This window comes from Ovis canadensis, chromosome 19, assembly GCF_042477335.2.
Source record: "Ovis canadensis isolate MfBH-ARS-UI-01 breed Bighorn chromosome 19, ARS-UI_OviCan_v2, whole genome shotgun sequence".
NCBI classification, from domain to species: Eukaryota; Metazoa; Chordata; class Mammalia; order Artiodactyla; family Bovidae; genus Ovis; species Ovis canadensis.
The window spans coordinates 66,607,627-66,621,889 of NC_091263.1; the positions used below are offsets into that span (position 1 = coordinate 66,607,627).

A 14,263-nucleotide genomic window follows, 5' to 3' on the forward strand; every position below is an offset into this window, starting at 1 on the left:
TTTAAATGTTCCTAGAAAACTTACCACAGTGCTATTTATAGGCATGTTGAGCTATACTTGTTCCAAATGCTTTTGAACCAGCTTTTGAGAAGTGGCTAAAGCCAGCCAGTGCTTGTTACCGTATTTATATTTCATTTAGTTATGACTTTGTTCTATAATGATTTATTGGCCAATATAGGAGCATTGATAAAGTAGGTAACTTGGCAGGTAATTTTATTCTTATTTAAAAATTGTAGTGGGGGAGGAGAGTAATTTATATCAGTGTGTTGGATTTAACTAATAAGAGAACCATTGAACAGAGACATTTGAAGATAGGAGGGAGTGAGCTAGATGGATATATGGGTAGTGAGGAGCATATATAAAGGGTATGAAGGGACCCCCCGCTTGGTGTATTTAAAGCACATTACTAAAGCCCTTGTGGGTTGAGTATAACATGAGTGAGAGGGAGTTCTAGGAGATGAAGTCATAGGACCAGATCATGAAGCCTTGGCAAACCAGTGTAAGGATTTTGACTTAACTCTTGAGTTCAGTGCAAGTTGGAAGGTTTTAAACAGTGAGTGGTATGGACTGACAGCTTTTAAAAGAAACTGCTCTGCTTGTTCTGTGAAAAATGGAATCCCAAGGGCTTTGCCCCAGAGTGGAAGTGTGAGAAGTTAGATAGATTCCAGACACAATTTGAAGGTAGAAGTGGTAGAAGTTGTTGATAATTTGATGATAGGGGTAATTGAGAGTGAAGTCAAGGATATCGTCCAAGGATTTGGGCCCATAACAACAAGAAAAATGGAATTGGGATTTTTTGCTAGGTCATGTTGGGGTTGGGATGGCATTATATGTTGACTTCTGAGTGTATTAGGTTTGGCAGCTTTATCTGACGTATAGTGAGAGATGTAGAATTGGCGATTGAATTTATGAGTCCCGAGTTCAGAGAAGAGGACAGATAGGCAGATACAAGATTTCAAGTCATCAGGGTATGTCTGAAGCCGTGAAACTGCATGAGATGGTCATCAAGGGATTGAATAGGTGCGGGATTATTCCAGAAAGTGAAACTTGGGGCTTCAGTGTTAAAGAAGTTTGGGAGGAGAGGAGAAACTAGCCATAGAGACCGAGGAGAGGCTAGTGTCCAGAAGGAGTGCCAGATAATAGCTCTGTCTTAGAGGACAAGTAAGGGACATCCTTTGAGGAGTGGTTAACATGTTAAAATTCTGTGCACAGAGGCTTAACCTTTGGGTATCACGACGTGAAGATTACTGTAGACCTCTGCAGGAGAGTTTTCTTGTTAGAGTGTTAGAGACAAAAGAAGGTGATAATTTGCTATTACTGGATCCTAACAGTATTTCTAAAATGTGTTTTTACCTCTAGATCAAAGTGAATGAATTTGGGTTCTAATTTCTTTTTCCTTTTTTTTTTTTTTATAGCTATGATACTTGGGTCCATAGTAATGATGTTGATGCAGAAATTGAAGATCCACCGATTCCAGAAAAACCATGGAAGGTACGAGATCTTTTTTAAAACAGAATTTTTTAAAAAGTAAAAACAAAATTTACTGTTTCATAAGTTAATAGCTCTTCTTAGGTGTTCTCAACAACCGTGTTTTAAAGAGATAAATGCAGAGTGATGACCTTTCTTATCATCCTATTAAGAGATACCTATGGTCTTGAAGACCTCATTATCCAGGTCTTAGATTAGATGTCTGCAATGATGTTTGAGGACACCTCAAAGCAAGTTAGATTGCAATTTGAGATATTGAGAAAGGAGTGTTAGAAGTGGAGTTGAACATTGTTGATGTCATTTAGGAAGGCTAGGAGCAGTGCTTGCATGACTTTATATAGACTTGTCTTACTGTTCATTTCTATTATAATGTTTTCAGCTTTTAATGTGGAAATTTTGAAAGTTGCAAGAATAGTACAAAGCAAAGCACTGTTTTATATTCTTCTTCCAGATTCCCCTCTTATTATTGAAATAATGTATTATCTGATACAGGGCCTGTATTCCATTTTCACGAATTGTCCCGTTGATACAGTAGGCTTTATAGTATATTTAAGTTTTTACCCTGATCCAGGATCCAATTCAGGATTACACATTACATTTAGTTGTTACATCTCTATTCTATTTTAATCTGAAACTTTCAGCTGCTTTATTTTTTCTTCTGTGACATTGTCATTTTTGAAATACGTAGGTTAGTTGTTGTTACAGTTCTAGAATGTCCTTGAATTTTAGTTTGTATGTTTCCTCATTATTATGTTCAAACTATGCACTTGGGCTGCAGTATTCCATACCTAATACTGTATCCTCCTCCGTGCATCATACTGGGCATCTCCTATTGTCCATTTTCCCCATTATGGCTGATAGTTGGATTGTTTGTTAAGATACTGTCTGCCTGCTTTTCTCACTGTAACATTACCATTTTTCTCATCAACATTTAAGATATTTTATAGGGGAAAACTTTGAGAGTGCAGAAATACCCTTTTTTAAAAATTGAATTTCTGTCTGAAGGTTTGCTCGTTGATGAGTAGTTCCTGCGAATGATGCTGTCTGTCTGCAGGTGGCATTTCGCAGTAGGGACAGGTCCCCCCTTCTCCTTCATGTGTCTGCGCTCTGCGGGCACTCACAGAACACTGACAGTGCTCCTCGCTTTTGATGAATTATCTGAATTTGGCCAGTGGAAACTCCTTTAGGCTGCCTCCTGTGATCTTCTGGCACTGTTTGATTCATTTTTGCATACCTCGTACTTTCTGGGACAAAAGATGTTCCAAACTCTTTTTGTAATGTCCCTGTCCTAGTATTTTTACAGGTAGCTCTGTTTTCCATGAGTGATTTTACATGATTTTTATTGACTTTTATATAGGATAAGCAACACTTGGAATTGGATCAAAGTGTTATATTTTAGACCTGGTTCAGCCTGTTTCCAATTGTGTGACCTTCAGAGAGATAGCCTTTGAGCTTTAGATTCCATATGGAGTTAGCAAAAATTACTTTTTGTTGTAAATAAACTTTTAATTTGGAAATGATTCAAACTTACAGAAAAGTTGTAAGAAAAAGAATAGTATATGGCATACCTGAATACCCATTATCCACAGTTGCCTGTTAACATTTTACTCCCTTTTTGAGTTACTATTTATATTTGATACTTGCATATAAATATTTTTTCCAAATCATTTGAGGTAAAGATGCATATGGAATGGGTCTTTAGGTATTTTAGTCTACTGTTCATATTTCATTGTTGCCGCTTGACCTGGTCATTTTTTAAAAATAAATTTGTATTGGAGCATAGTTGATTTTCAGGATTGTGTTCTTCTGTACAGCAGAGTATGTATCAGTTATACATCTATCCAGTCTTTCTTAGATTCTGGTTCCATATAGGTCATTACGGAGTATTGAGCAGAGTTCCCTGTGTCATCCAATAGGTGCTTATTACCTGTGTTACGTATAGTGGTGTGTCCATGTCAGTCTCCCCCTTCCTCCCATGGTAACCGTGTGCTTGTTTTCTACATCTGTGGCAAATAGCTTTGTCACCTTTTCATGAATTCTTTGGCTTCCGGTGTTTCTTCTATGAAGTGCTTGTTTCTGCCTCCTGCTTTTTTCCATTGCATTGTCTTTTTCTTTGTGGATGTTATTTAGATATTCTGCATAAGAACATGCATGGTTATGTCATCATTACTTGTGTTAAAAATAGATTTTCCTAGTAAGCTTAGCTTTTTGTTTTTTTGCTACTGAGGTCATCTTGATATTTTCCTATATCATCTTTAAAAATTATACTCTTTAGTTTTGCATTTTGTGTATAGAGCTTTAATTTTTTAACGTGTTACGATGTAGGAAAGATTTCTTCTTGATGTGGTGTTAGGTCAGCTCTCCGTTCAGGGTGGGAAGATATTGAACCTGGATTTGTCTCCCAATGATCCATGCCATTTCTGTCAAAAGTAAGCTTTTATACAAGCTGTGGTTTGTTTCTTGACAGTTACGAAGTTTAATTATTTGATTTGTTCTGAGTAGTACTCCCACTTTTTTCTTCAGGAGTCTCTTGGGTCTTTGCACTTTTGTATAAAGTTAAGAATCAGTTTGTTGAGGTCCATATTAAACTCATTGAAGTTTTGATTGGAATTACATTTAAACTATAGAACAACTTGGAGAGAACTGACGTCTTTACAGTATTGAGTGTCTCAATTTGTGGAAGCAATTTATCTCCCTATTTATTTAGATCTTTTATATCAGTAAAGTTGTATACTTCTCTTCAGATTTCACTGATCATCTCAGAATAATCTATAGTAATTATACATTTTGAAATGTTTTCCTCTACTAAATCTGGTATATGGAGTGTCAATTGGATAAAACTATGTTTCCCTTTGACAAAAATTGGCAAATTGTATCCTCCTGGGTAAATTAAAGGCACCTGTTTTTGCATGTAAAATTTTATTAGATCACCAAACCCATTCATTTATATATATTCTGTGGCTGATTTCACACTGTAGCAGCAGAGTTGAATAGACCTGGAGAACATATGGCTTGCAAGCCTAAAATGTTCACTATCTGGCCTTGCAGTAAAGAATGTCAATTCCCTCTATATTTGTGTTGTCCCATTATCTTCAGGGAAGATGATTTTAAAAAACAACAACAAAAACTACCTTTAAATGTAACTGAAGAGGTTATATCCAAACCATTCTCTCATTGAAAACTTGAAAAGAAAGTGAACTTACATAGAATATTGAGTTTTAAGCCAACTTATTCAGTCTTCTCTTTTACTTTCATCAAGAGGCTCTTCAGTTCCTCTTCACTTTCTGCCACAAGGGTGGTGTCATCTGCATATCTGAGGTTATTGATATTTCTCCTGGAAACCTTGATCCAGCTTGTGCTTCATCCAGCCCAGCATTTCGCATGATGTACTCTGCATAGATGTTTAGAACTTAATACACTAAATCACAAGTTTAGAACTGGGCTTGATAGCAGTTTACCACAGTATCATTTTATAGGTAAGGAAACTGGCCTGGTTTTAAGTAAGATTATACAACCTATTAATATTATTCTGAGGCGAAGGTATTTTTATGAGAAAGATTAATAGAGCATAGTCGTTTAAGAGCTTAGGCAGAACTCAGTGCAAGCCTAAGTTTTCTCTCTAGTAGGGTAAGTAATTGGGCAGCTTGCTGACACTGTCGCTTTTGCTCATTGGAAAACTGGAGAGGCTAACCTGCATTGCTTTAGAGGGATTAAATGAGATTATATTGTTTGTAAGGTGTTCAGCAGGATGGCTGGCACAGATTATTGTTAGTGTCCCTACTGTCCTAACATACTTTCTCAAGAGAATTCTACCAAGGTCTGCTGGATAGTAAAGAATGTACAATGTGAATCTTCCGCTCTGCTTTTAAAATATATATATTCTTTTCAGTACTTTGAAAAACTATTAAATTTTCAAATGCTGTGACATTTGAAATTTAACTAAAATTTATCTTTTGTAATTACTTAGAATGTTATTGAATGTATAAATATAGACACATCCTTTATGCATAAGGAAATGATTATCTTGGGCCTTCTGTTTTTGAATGTTTTTCTCACTGATTTTTTTGAAGATAAAGATGCAGCGATTAGTGAAATGAACCACATAGTGAAATACGAATACCATATGGTATCACATATGTGGAATACAAAATTTACTCCTAGAAACAGTGGAAAAGTGGATGCCAAGGATTGGGGAGTAAGAGAAATAGGAATACCAGTTTTCACTGCAAGATGAATTAGGTCTGAAGAGCTAATGTCAAATATGAAAAAAGTTGAAAGCAGTGTATTTTAGACTTGAAATTTGCTGAGTAGACTTAAATGTTCTCTTATGTTCATACTAACACACACGTGATACAAGTATGTGCGGTGATGGATTCACTGGGGCAGGGAATCCGTCACAAAGGGTACACATGTCAAATCACAGTGTACACCTTAAACGCCTTCACTTTTATTTTTCAGTTATATCTTAATGAAATGAAATAAAAGAGGACATGATCATAAACTTTAAGGGTCTTGATTATCAAAACCTCAGTGCACACAAAACTTGTGATGCTATTTTACTGTTTACACAAAGACATGGAATAAAAATTAGACATGGTTAAGTTGCCACTCGTGTCGTTAGTAGTCTTATATTTTTAAACTATATGTAGTTAAAGCTTTAAGTATAATAAATCAGCTTGTTTCATTTTGAGTACTTTAAAACTGTAGCAATTTATTATTTACGTAGCTCTTCATGCTTTAATGTGATTTTAGGTTCATGCAAAATGGATTTTGGACACTGATGTTTTCAATGAATGGATGAATGAGGAGGATTATGAGGTGGATGAGAACAGGAAGCCCGTGAGTTTTCGTCAGCGAATTTCAACAAAGAATGAAGAGGTATTTGCTTTGGCACCATTTTTTTTCTCTTGATGTTTTCTTCCTTGGCCTGTATCTTATCAAATCTTATTAATAAACTAATGTACAAAGCAAGGGTCATCAGCCATCAGGTGTATATAAAAAGTTACTAAATGACCATAATGACCATTTCAGGAGCTGGCATCTCCCAAAAAGGAGCATGACAGTCTCAGAGAGTCATTAAGGTTTAAAGTGGGTCATGCAGTATGTAAGGTGGTACAACTGATTTTGGTTTCTAGATCTTGAGTATGAATTTTGTAAGCTAAATATCATTTTCCACAGGAAAACTAGTTTAGTTTTAATATTTTTTAATGACTTTGTTGGGCTTCCCAGGTAGCACTAGTGGTAAAGAAACCTCCTGCCAATGCAGGAGATGTAAGAGACGCAGGTTCTATCTCTGGGTGGGGAAGATCCCTTGGAGGAGGGTGTAGCAACCCACTCCAGTATTCTTGCCTGGAGAACCTCATGAACAGAGGAGCCTGGTGGGCTACGGTCTAGGATTGCACAGAGTTAGAGATGACTGAAGTGAATTAGCATGCACAATAAAATGTAGGCTTTAAAGGTCTCAAAAGTTATAGCTCAGTTCTCTTTTGAGGCGGCCGAACTTGGCAGTTAACATTTAATCTTTAAGCCACTTAAATATTTATCCATGTTTCCTTGTAAGGTAAAAGTTTAGAAGTGGGTGTGTCACTAGAGAAACACTTGAGACTGAGAAGAAGGCTGATGTGTGTTCGTGTTGGGTTGTGACATTTTCAGATGGATACCTGTGAGTCCAGGAGTCTATTTTGCTGGGGACACTTAACACTTTTGCTTTTTGTCTTGTATTTTAGTTTTCTGAAAAAAACCTTGAGACATAATACATTTAAAACATAATTTAGAACATACAGTTCTTTTGTACCTTTTTTCAGCCCTGAGACTTTCTTACTAAAACTGTTTGTCACACACTGAAGATTCTTTAAGAAAATATTTAAAAGTTGAGTCTTTTTCATATCTTTTAAATTCCTATTTTCTTTGTCATTTGACTTAAATTTTTTTTTTAATTTTACTCTTCCCCCACTTAAGTTGTTGGTGTTCATTTGCTGAGTCACGTCCTATTCTTTGCACCCCCATGAACTGCAGCACACCATGCTTCTCTGTCTTTCACTGTCTCCCTGGGTTTGTTCAAACTCATGTCCATTGAGTCAGCAATGCCATTCAGCCATTTCACTTATATGTTTATGGATTTGTTTCTCCTTAATGTAGTTCAAGCCGAGTCTTTTGTTACTGAAAAAACTACATTATTGAATTGGCATATTCAGATCTACTCCTGCTCAGATTTAGGTTGTTTATTCACTTATTTTAGGGGGGATTATATAAAAACTAATATCCCCCTTCAAAACTTTAACTTCAGGCTATATAATCAGAGATACGTGGTTTAGATTTTCTTTAAAACTTCTCTGATCAGGGGATTTTTCCAGTGGTCCAGTGGTTAAGGCACCGTGCTTCCACTGCAGAGGGAATGGGTTCAGTCTCTCATTGAGGAATTAAGATCCTGTATGTCACTTGGTTGTGGCCACACACAAACAAAAACTTCTTTGATCGCCTGTAAGATAATCCACATTCTGACTTTGATGCTACAGAGCTTCTGAAAGGAAATGGATAGTGGTAAGGGGTATGAGGGTACCAGAGGACATTGATGTTTAATTGATGTTTTAATCTCTGATTCTTTTTTTAACCTCAGATACAATACTTTGGATCATTTTAGGTGTCTTGTCTTTATTATGATCTGTTCTTTTAAGTGGATAATTATCACCTACAGACTGACTTTTGTGTGTTGATTTATCAGTGTATCTTACAACTCTGTGCTGTGCTTAGTTTTCAGTCACGTCCGATTCTTTGTGACGCCATGGACTATAGCCTGCCAGGCTCCTCTGTCCATGGGAATTCTCCAGGCAACAGTACTGGAGTAGGTTGCCATGCCCTCCTCCAGGGGATCTTCCCAACCCAGGGATCGAACCTAGGTCTCCCGGATTACAGGTGGATTTTACTGTCTGAGCCATCAGGGAAGCCCAAGAATACTGGAATGGGTAGCCTATCCCTTCTCCAGGGGATCTTCCCGAGCCAGGAATCAGACCAGTGTCTCCTACATTGCAGGTCGATTCTTTTCAGCTGAGCCACCAGGAAAGCCCATGTTACAACTCTACTGAGCTCATTTATTAGCTCTGATAGTGTTTTTGTGGATTCTTTTTCCATATGTAAGATCATGTCATCTGCAAACAGGAATAGTTTTACTCCTGTGGGTTGGCTTTTAAATAAAAAATTGCAGGCTTATTAAATTTTACTTCTTTTGAGTCATCTCTTCTGTTTCTTTTAATGATGAACTAGGAGTAGTTTCTGGTACTCTTTCACATGGTTATTCAGCCAGTCTTTGTATTTCATTGATTTAATAGCTTGTGTTTCATGTTTTTTCCAGTGGTTATTGTAAATGTTTCCCGTCCCTTCTCTTCCCTCCTCCTCCCCCACCTTCCCGAAACACAGAATTTGAACAGGAACAGTTTTTAGTTGTATGGGGTTTGAGCATGTCTGTTCTGTAGCAAAGTTTGAATACCTGTGGGGTGGTTCTTACATGTCTATCGATGGTGTGTCACCTGGAAGGTAGGGAAAGTCTTCTGGCTGCTGATGGTCCAGGATGCTTTATATTGTGCCTTTCATTTACTCTGAGCTAGTAGCTTTGACATCTTCTTTGTGAAATCTTAGTTTTGGACAAGGATTTATGGAAACTGAGACGTCAGCAAAGCTGGCTGATATTTATTTCCATTTCCTTCTTCCTAGCCAGTCAGAAGTCCAGAGAGAAGAGATAGAAAAGCATCAGCTAATGCTCGAAAAAGGAAACATTCACCTTCCCCTCCGCCCCCGACACCCACAGAATCCCGGAAGAAGAGTGGGAAGAAAGGGTAAGAACTGCACTGTGATACAGGAGGCACTGAAACAGACTCGAAAGGACTTCCCAGATTTTTACCTTTACATGAGACGTTTGGCTGTGGGAAGTCTAGCTTTGACTTGGTACTGTCTTTCCCTGATTTTACCACCTGGTCCTGTACGTGATCCAGGTGACTTACAGAGGAGTGAACCTCTGTTTTATGTTCTGCATGGTGTAGCAGTGTAGTGCCTTGTTCAGTAAGCCACACTTGTATTTAGTGGATCTTGCTTGAGTGGAGGTTTTGATTTCTATTGAGTAGGTTCTTGTAGGGATTAAGGTCTTCCTGCCCTGAAGTAGATAATAGATGGTTCATAATACATAGTATATATTATGTATGTAATAAATGCATATTAAATAAATACTTAATAATTTTAGGGTTGTCTAGCTCAAAATATATTTTAATAATTTCTTAAAGGTTACAGTTTAGTTTTAGAAGATGAGAGTTTCCAAAATTTATCCTTCTCATGTGACAGTGAATTAGTTGAATTTCTGGCTGTTGTCAAGTAGATCTTCACAGTGCAGACATCTTTTTTCCATTAGTTTCTTTTGTGACTTTCTTTAGCCACATTTGCCTTTTGCTGCCCAGAGCATGCCTTGAGTCTCACTATTTCTTGAAAGGTTACGTGAAGCATTCTTAAACATGTATAGAAGCTTTTAGAGAATTTAAGAAACTCTTAGTCTCATAAATAATAATAATGAGTTAGTCACAGATACAGAAAAGATTTTTTGTTATCTTTGTCAAGTCACATGTATTTGTTGTTAAAATAGATTGTTCTTTGGGGTTTGAAGAGGGTAACCTTATTTTCCCAACCTTACAAATTTAGGAAACAAATTTCATAAATTCTGAAATGTACTGTTGATGTTCAGAGATTTCAGAGCTACCTGTAATATAACAACTTTCCCAAGTGTTTTGGGGCCTGAAATTGATACGTTACTTTTCCCTTTATGGCCTAAGATGGGCTGCTAGGACAGGAGTGGCCACAGAACCAAAATGTTATGTACAGGAAGCTCACAGTGGTGGCATTTAGCCTCTGCTGTAAGTATTGTTGTTTATAGTCACTAAGTCATGTCCAACTCTTTTGTGATCTCATGGACTGTAGCCTGCCTAGCTTCTCTGTTCATGGGATTTCCCAGCAAGACTATTGGATTAGGTTGCCATTTCCTTCTCCAGGAATCTTGCCAACCCAGGGATTGAACCCACATGTCTTGCTTTGGCAGGTGGGTTTTTTACCATTGAGCCACCAGGGAAGCGTCACTCTTTTGAGCATAAAACCGACCACATTGACATTCCCAAAATAAATGTATGCATGTCCTTTAATGTATGCATCTGCCTTCTAATAAGCAGGACTTGGCTCATTTAAATCCACTTAGAATACTCTTATCTAACCAAAACATCTTGAAACCTGTTTTCCTAACATTTGTTATATTCATCTTCCTCGCATCTTTTCTTACTTTTAAAGTATTTGCTCTGTCTGCCCCCTTTAATTTCATAGGCTTAAAAATTTGTCCTATAATTTTTATTTTAAAAATTATTTTTACACTGTATACCTTAGTCTCACCTGTGCCAACATGTTGTCCCTGTAGAAAGAGAGCTATGTGCATTCTTTCAGCAGTGTGAGGAATCTTCACTCTATTTCTCCATTCTCATTTCCTTGTCAGTATATTCTAAATTATTATCTCAAAACAGAATTTTTTTTTCTTATGCTTTTACTCATCATCCTGAAACATAGCCAACTTTTTAGTGAATTATTTTAGTTCCCAAGGTTTAGCTTAACTGTCACTTGACTAACTCTCTGAGGGTGGGTTTTGTTTTTTGTTTTTTTTTTGTCCTTGTATTCCTTTTTTGTGTCGATGCACATCACATTAAATGAGGTAGTTCATGATTTTCATCCTGTAATTCTTCAAGATAAGGAATCAGTCCATTCTTGTGTGAACTTTAAATAGGCTTTCTTGTGTGTATTAGTTTTAAAAATAGATGTTGATTTGCTTGATGAAAGAGCAATGGCAGTTTTTACAAATTTAAATGTTAGTACTGCTTTTAGTGATTTTACTTTGCACTTCCTGGTGTTTGGATGATATAGAGAGCCAGGAAGAATACAAAAAGCAAACAAACCAAAAGAAAAAACCCAAACCACCCACTTAGTTGTATATATCTTTGAGAAAATTTCTTGTGTGATTCTTTATAATCTTTAAAATACTTGCTGTATTTCCATAGCAAAGTTTTTTTTGCTACATTGATGTAATTGCCTTTTAGGATACTGTCTGCAGTTTGAATGGTAGGATTTCTGTGGCCATTTCTTATGCCCTGTAATTTTTATTTTCCTCTTGACAGGTGAGATGTACTTTGGGGAATGTATCTAATTTGTTTGGATTTATGTTTGTCCCTTAAAGTGATTCTGAGCATAGGTTCCCAACGATGTAGTTAAAATCTCTGAAATTGATTGCTATAAGTAGCTATAGTCAGTCTTGTTGTGTTCACATATCTTTTGTGTCTTAGCCAAGCTAGTCTTTATGGGAAGCGGAGAAGTCAGAAAGAGGAAGATGAGCAAGAAGATCTTACCAAGGACATGGAAGACCCAACACCTGTACCCAACATAGAGGAAGTGGTTCTTCCAAAAAATGGTTTGTATCCTTTTGCGTAGACATGGAAATGTTAGCTGTGATTTACTCACTCTCAGCAGGGCCATGGGATGATGGTCTCCTTGCTGTATGTCCCTAGTTCTCAGTGGAAGTATAAATTGATGAAGCCACTTAACATGATTTGGCTATCTCTTAAATTTAAAAATGGGTACATCCAGGGACTTTCCTGGCAGTCCACTGATTAAGACTTTGTGCTTCTAACGCAGAGGGCACGGACAGGTTCAATCCCTAGTCAGAGAACTGAGATTCCTATGCTTGCTGTGTGGTGTGGCCAAGATAAAAAAGTACACATCCAGTAGCAGTCTTAATTTCAGAATCCCTATTAAATAATTTCATGTCTATGTAAAGATAAGTATAAAAGAATGTTGATTACAGAGTAATGAAAAATTGAGGATAAATAAACTAAGTTTCCATTGACATAGGGCTAGTTACCTTCTGATCCACTCATGGACACAGAGGCTCTTAAAAATGAAAGAGGACTTCCCTGGCGGTCCAGTGGTTAAGACTCTGTGCTTCCAGTGCAGGGGTGCAGGTTTGATCCCTGGTTGAGAAACTAAGATCCTGCATGCCTTGTGGTGCAGCCAAAAGAACAAAAAAAGAAGATATAACTAAAAATACATGGAAGATACATAGGTGCATTATAACATGAGATAAAAATAATACTAAGGATTAAGCACAGTATGATTACTTTACACCCATAAGATTTAAAACCCTTGGCATGTTTTCAAGTCTCTGTAGATGTGGAAGGCATCAGTGCTCCCTCAGTTTGTCTGTCGTAATGAATGGCACACAAACGGGGATACACAAGCATAGAAAAAAATAGTAAAATATACTTTTGGTAAGGGAGTTGAAAGGTTCTTTTCAGGGTTTCGTCTGTATTTCTGTATTGTTTACTTCTATGATGACAGAAGAGTTCTGCTTATTTAATTATTACAAAATATAGTCTGTTTGTTAATATTTCTTAGCTGAGCTTAAGATATTTACTTGGAGGTGAGTATCGAATGACAGTAGAGTTGCCCTGAGATTCATGTATTTTTTAATCTTCTATTGTTTTCTTAAAAACAAGTAGAACTTTCCCCTTAAAACATGATTTTTTTTTCCTTTCTTTCTAGTAAACCCAAAGAAAGATAGTGAAAATACACCTGTTAAAGGAGGAACTGTGGCAGATCTAGGTAAAAATCAAACTCTGTAGTTCCGTGTTGTTTTGTGTCAGAGATGCGTCAGGTCCTTTGAGAACCCTTCTTTACTGAGAGGTGTCGCTTTCAGTTGCTGTGCTTCCCAGCACAGACGCTTAGTATGCCTATGTTAGTACCGTCATTGTTTAGTTACCTACTGTATTAGGGAATTTAACTTCTTCAGGTCCATTCTTTGCAGTCTTATGAATTTCTTTCTCTAAGCATAATGTTTTCTTGCAAACCAGCAAAGGTGGTAGTATGATACCTAAGTCAGAATATCTGAGTTTTAAGGAAACAGTTGTAGTTAATGCACTTTTTATAATCTGCCTGGAATACTTGTTTCATGATGTGTGCAAATGGATTATGTCTTCAGAACAAAAATCTGGTAACTGTTAATACTTTGTAAGCCAACAGAAAGTTTCCCTAACAGGATAAAAGGAGGGTCACATCATCCTTCTACTGTATTTGCAGGTTATTGAGTACATTTTCACAAGTAAGGTCTAACTCTTGGATGTGCTGTGAGGGTAGAAAAGAGTGGAGTCATTTGTTCCAATTTTTAAAAATAGTTTGAAACATCTTTTTTGGTGAAAGTTATATATGAAGTAATGATCTCGATTACTTTGTTCATTTGTGAAAGTCAAAGGTAATCCTAGTATTTTCAGTATATATTAAATTTATGAATTGATGGGATTTTAGACCTAATGGGTATATTCAAGATCTCCTTATGTGGAAAAAGTGTCTTGGCTTTACTATCTCCTAGTCAGGTGAATTCTGTATTTCAAATTAATTGCTGTGATTCTTGATGGCAGACATGTGTGGGTGTTTGGGAGAGTTTTTCTACTTCATTTCACTAAATACATCCTACTTTTTCTGGCTTCAAGCCTGTTGTTGGACATCAGTGGATGATTCTGTTTTTGATTATGTTGAAAGTAAAGCAGAAAATTGTCTTAATGACAGTTTATAGAGAGGTGCTATTAGGTCAGCAAAATAAAGTTACTATCAAAATGCTTCTTTCATAGCTGTTTTAATATTAGTAACAGAATATAGATTTTAAATAGCTAGTAACAATTTTCATTGTCCATAAGTTTATATTGTCTGTTTTATA

General features: G+C 36.7%; 1 protein-coding gene across 1 annotated transcript in view; it reads left to right on the forward strand.

The window, feature by feature from the left end:
• The window catches only part of SMARCC1 (SWI/SNF related BAF chromatin remodeling complex subunit C1), a 123,748-nt gene that overhangs the window by 31,102 nt on the left and 78,383 nt on the right, over positions 1 to 14,263 (forward strand). The window contains exons 8-12 of the mRNA XM_069561576.1: positions 1,416 to 1,491; positions 6,241 to 6,366; positions 9,196 to 9,317; positions 11,841 to 11,965; positions 13,096 to 13,155. Of these exons, the coding sequence (XP_069417677.1) occupies positions 1,416 to 1,491; positions 6,241 to 6,366; positions 9,196 to 9,317; positions 11,841 to 11,965; positions 13,096 to 13,155 (509 nt within the window). The remainder of the gene's footprint in view (positions 1 to 1,415; positions 1,492 to 6,240; positions 6,367 to 9,195; positions 9,318 to 11,840; positions 11,966 to 13,095; positions 13,156 to 14,263) is intronic.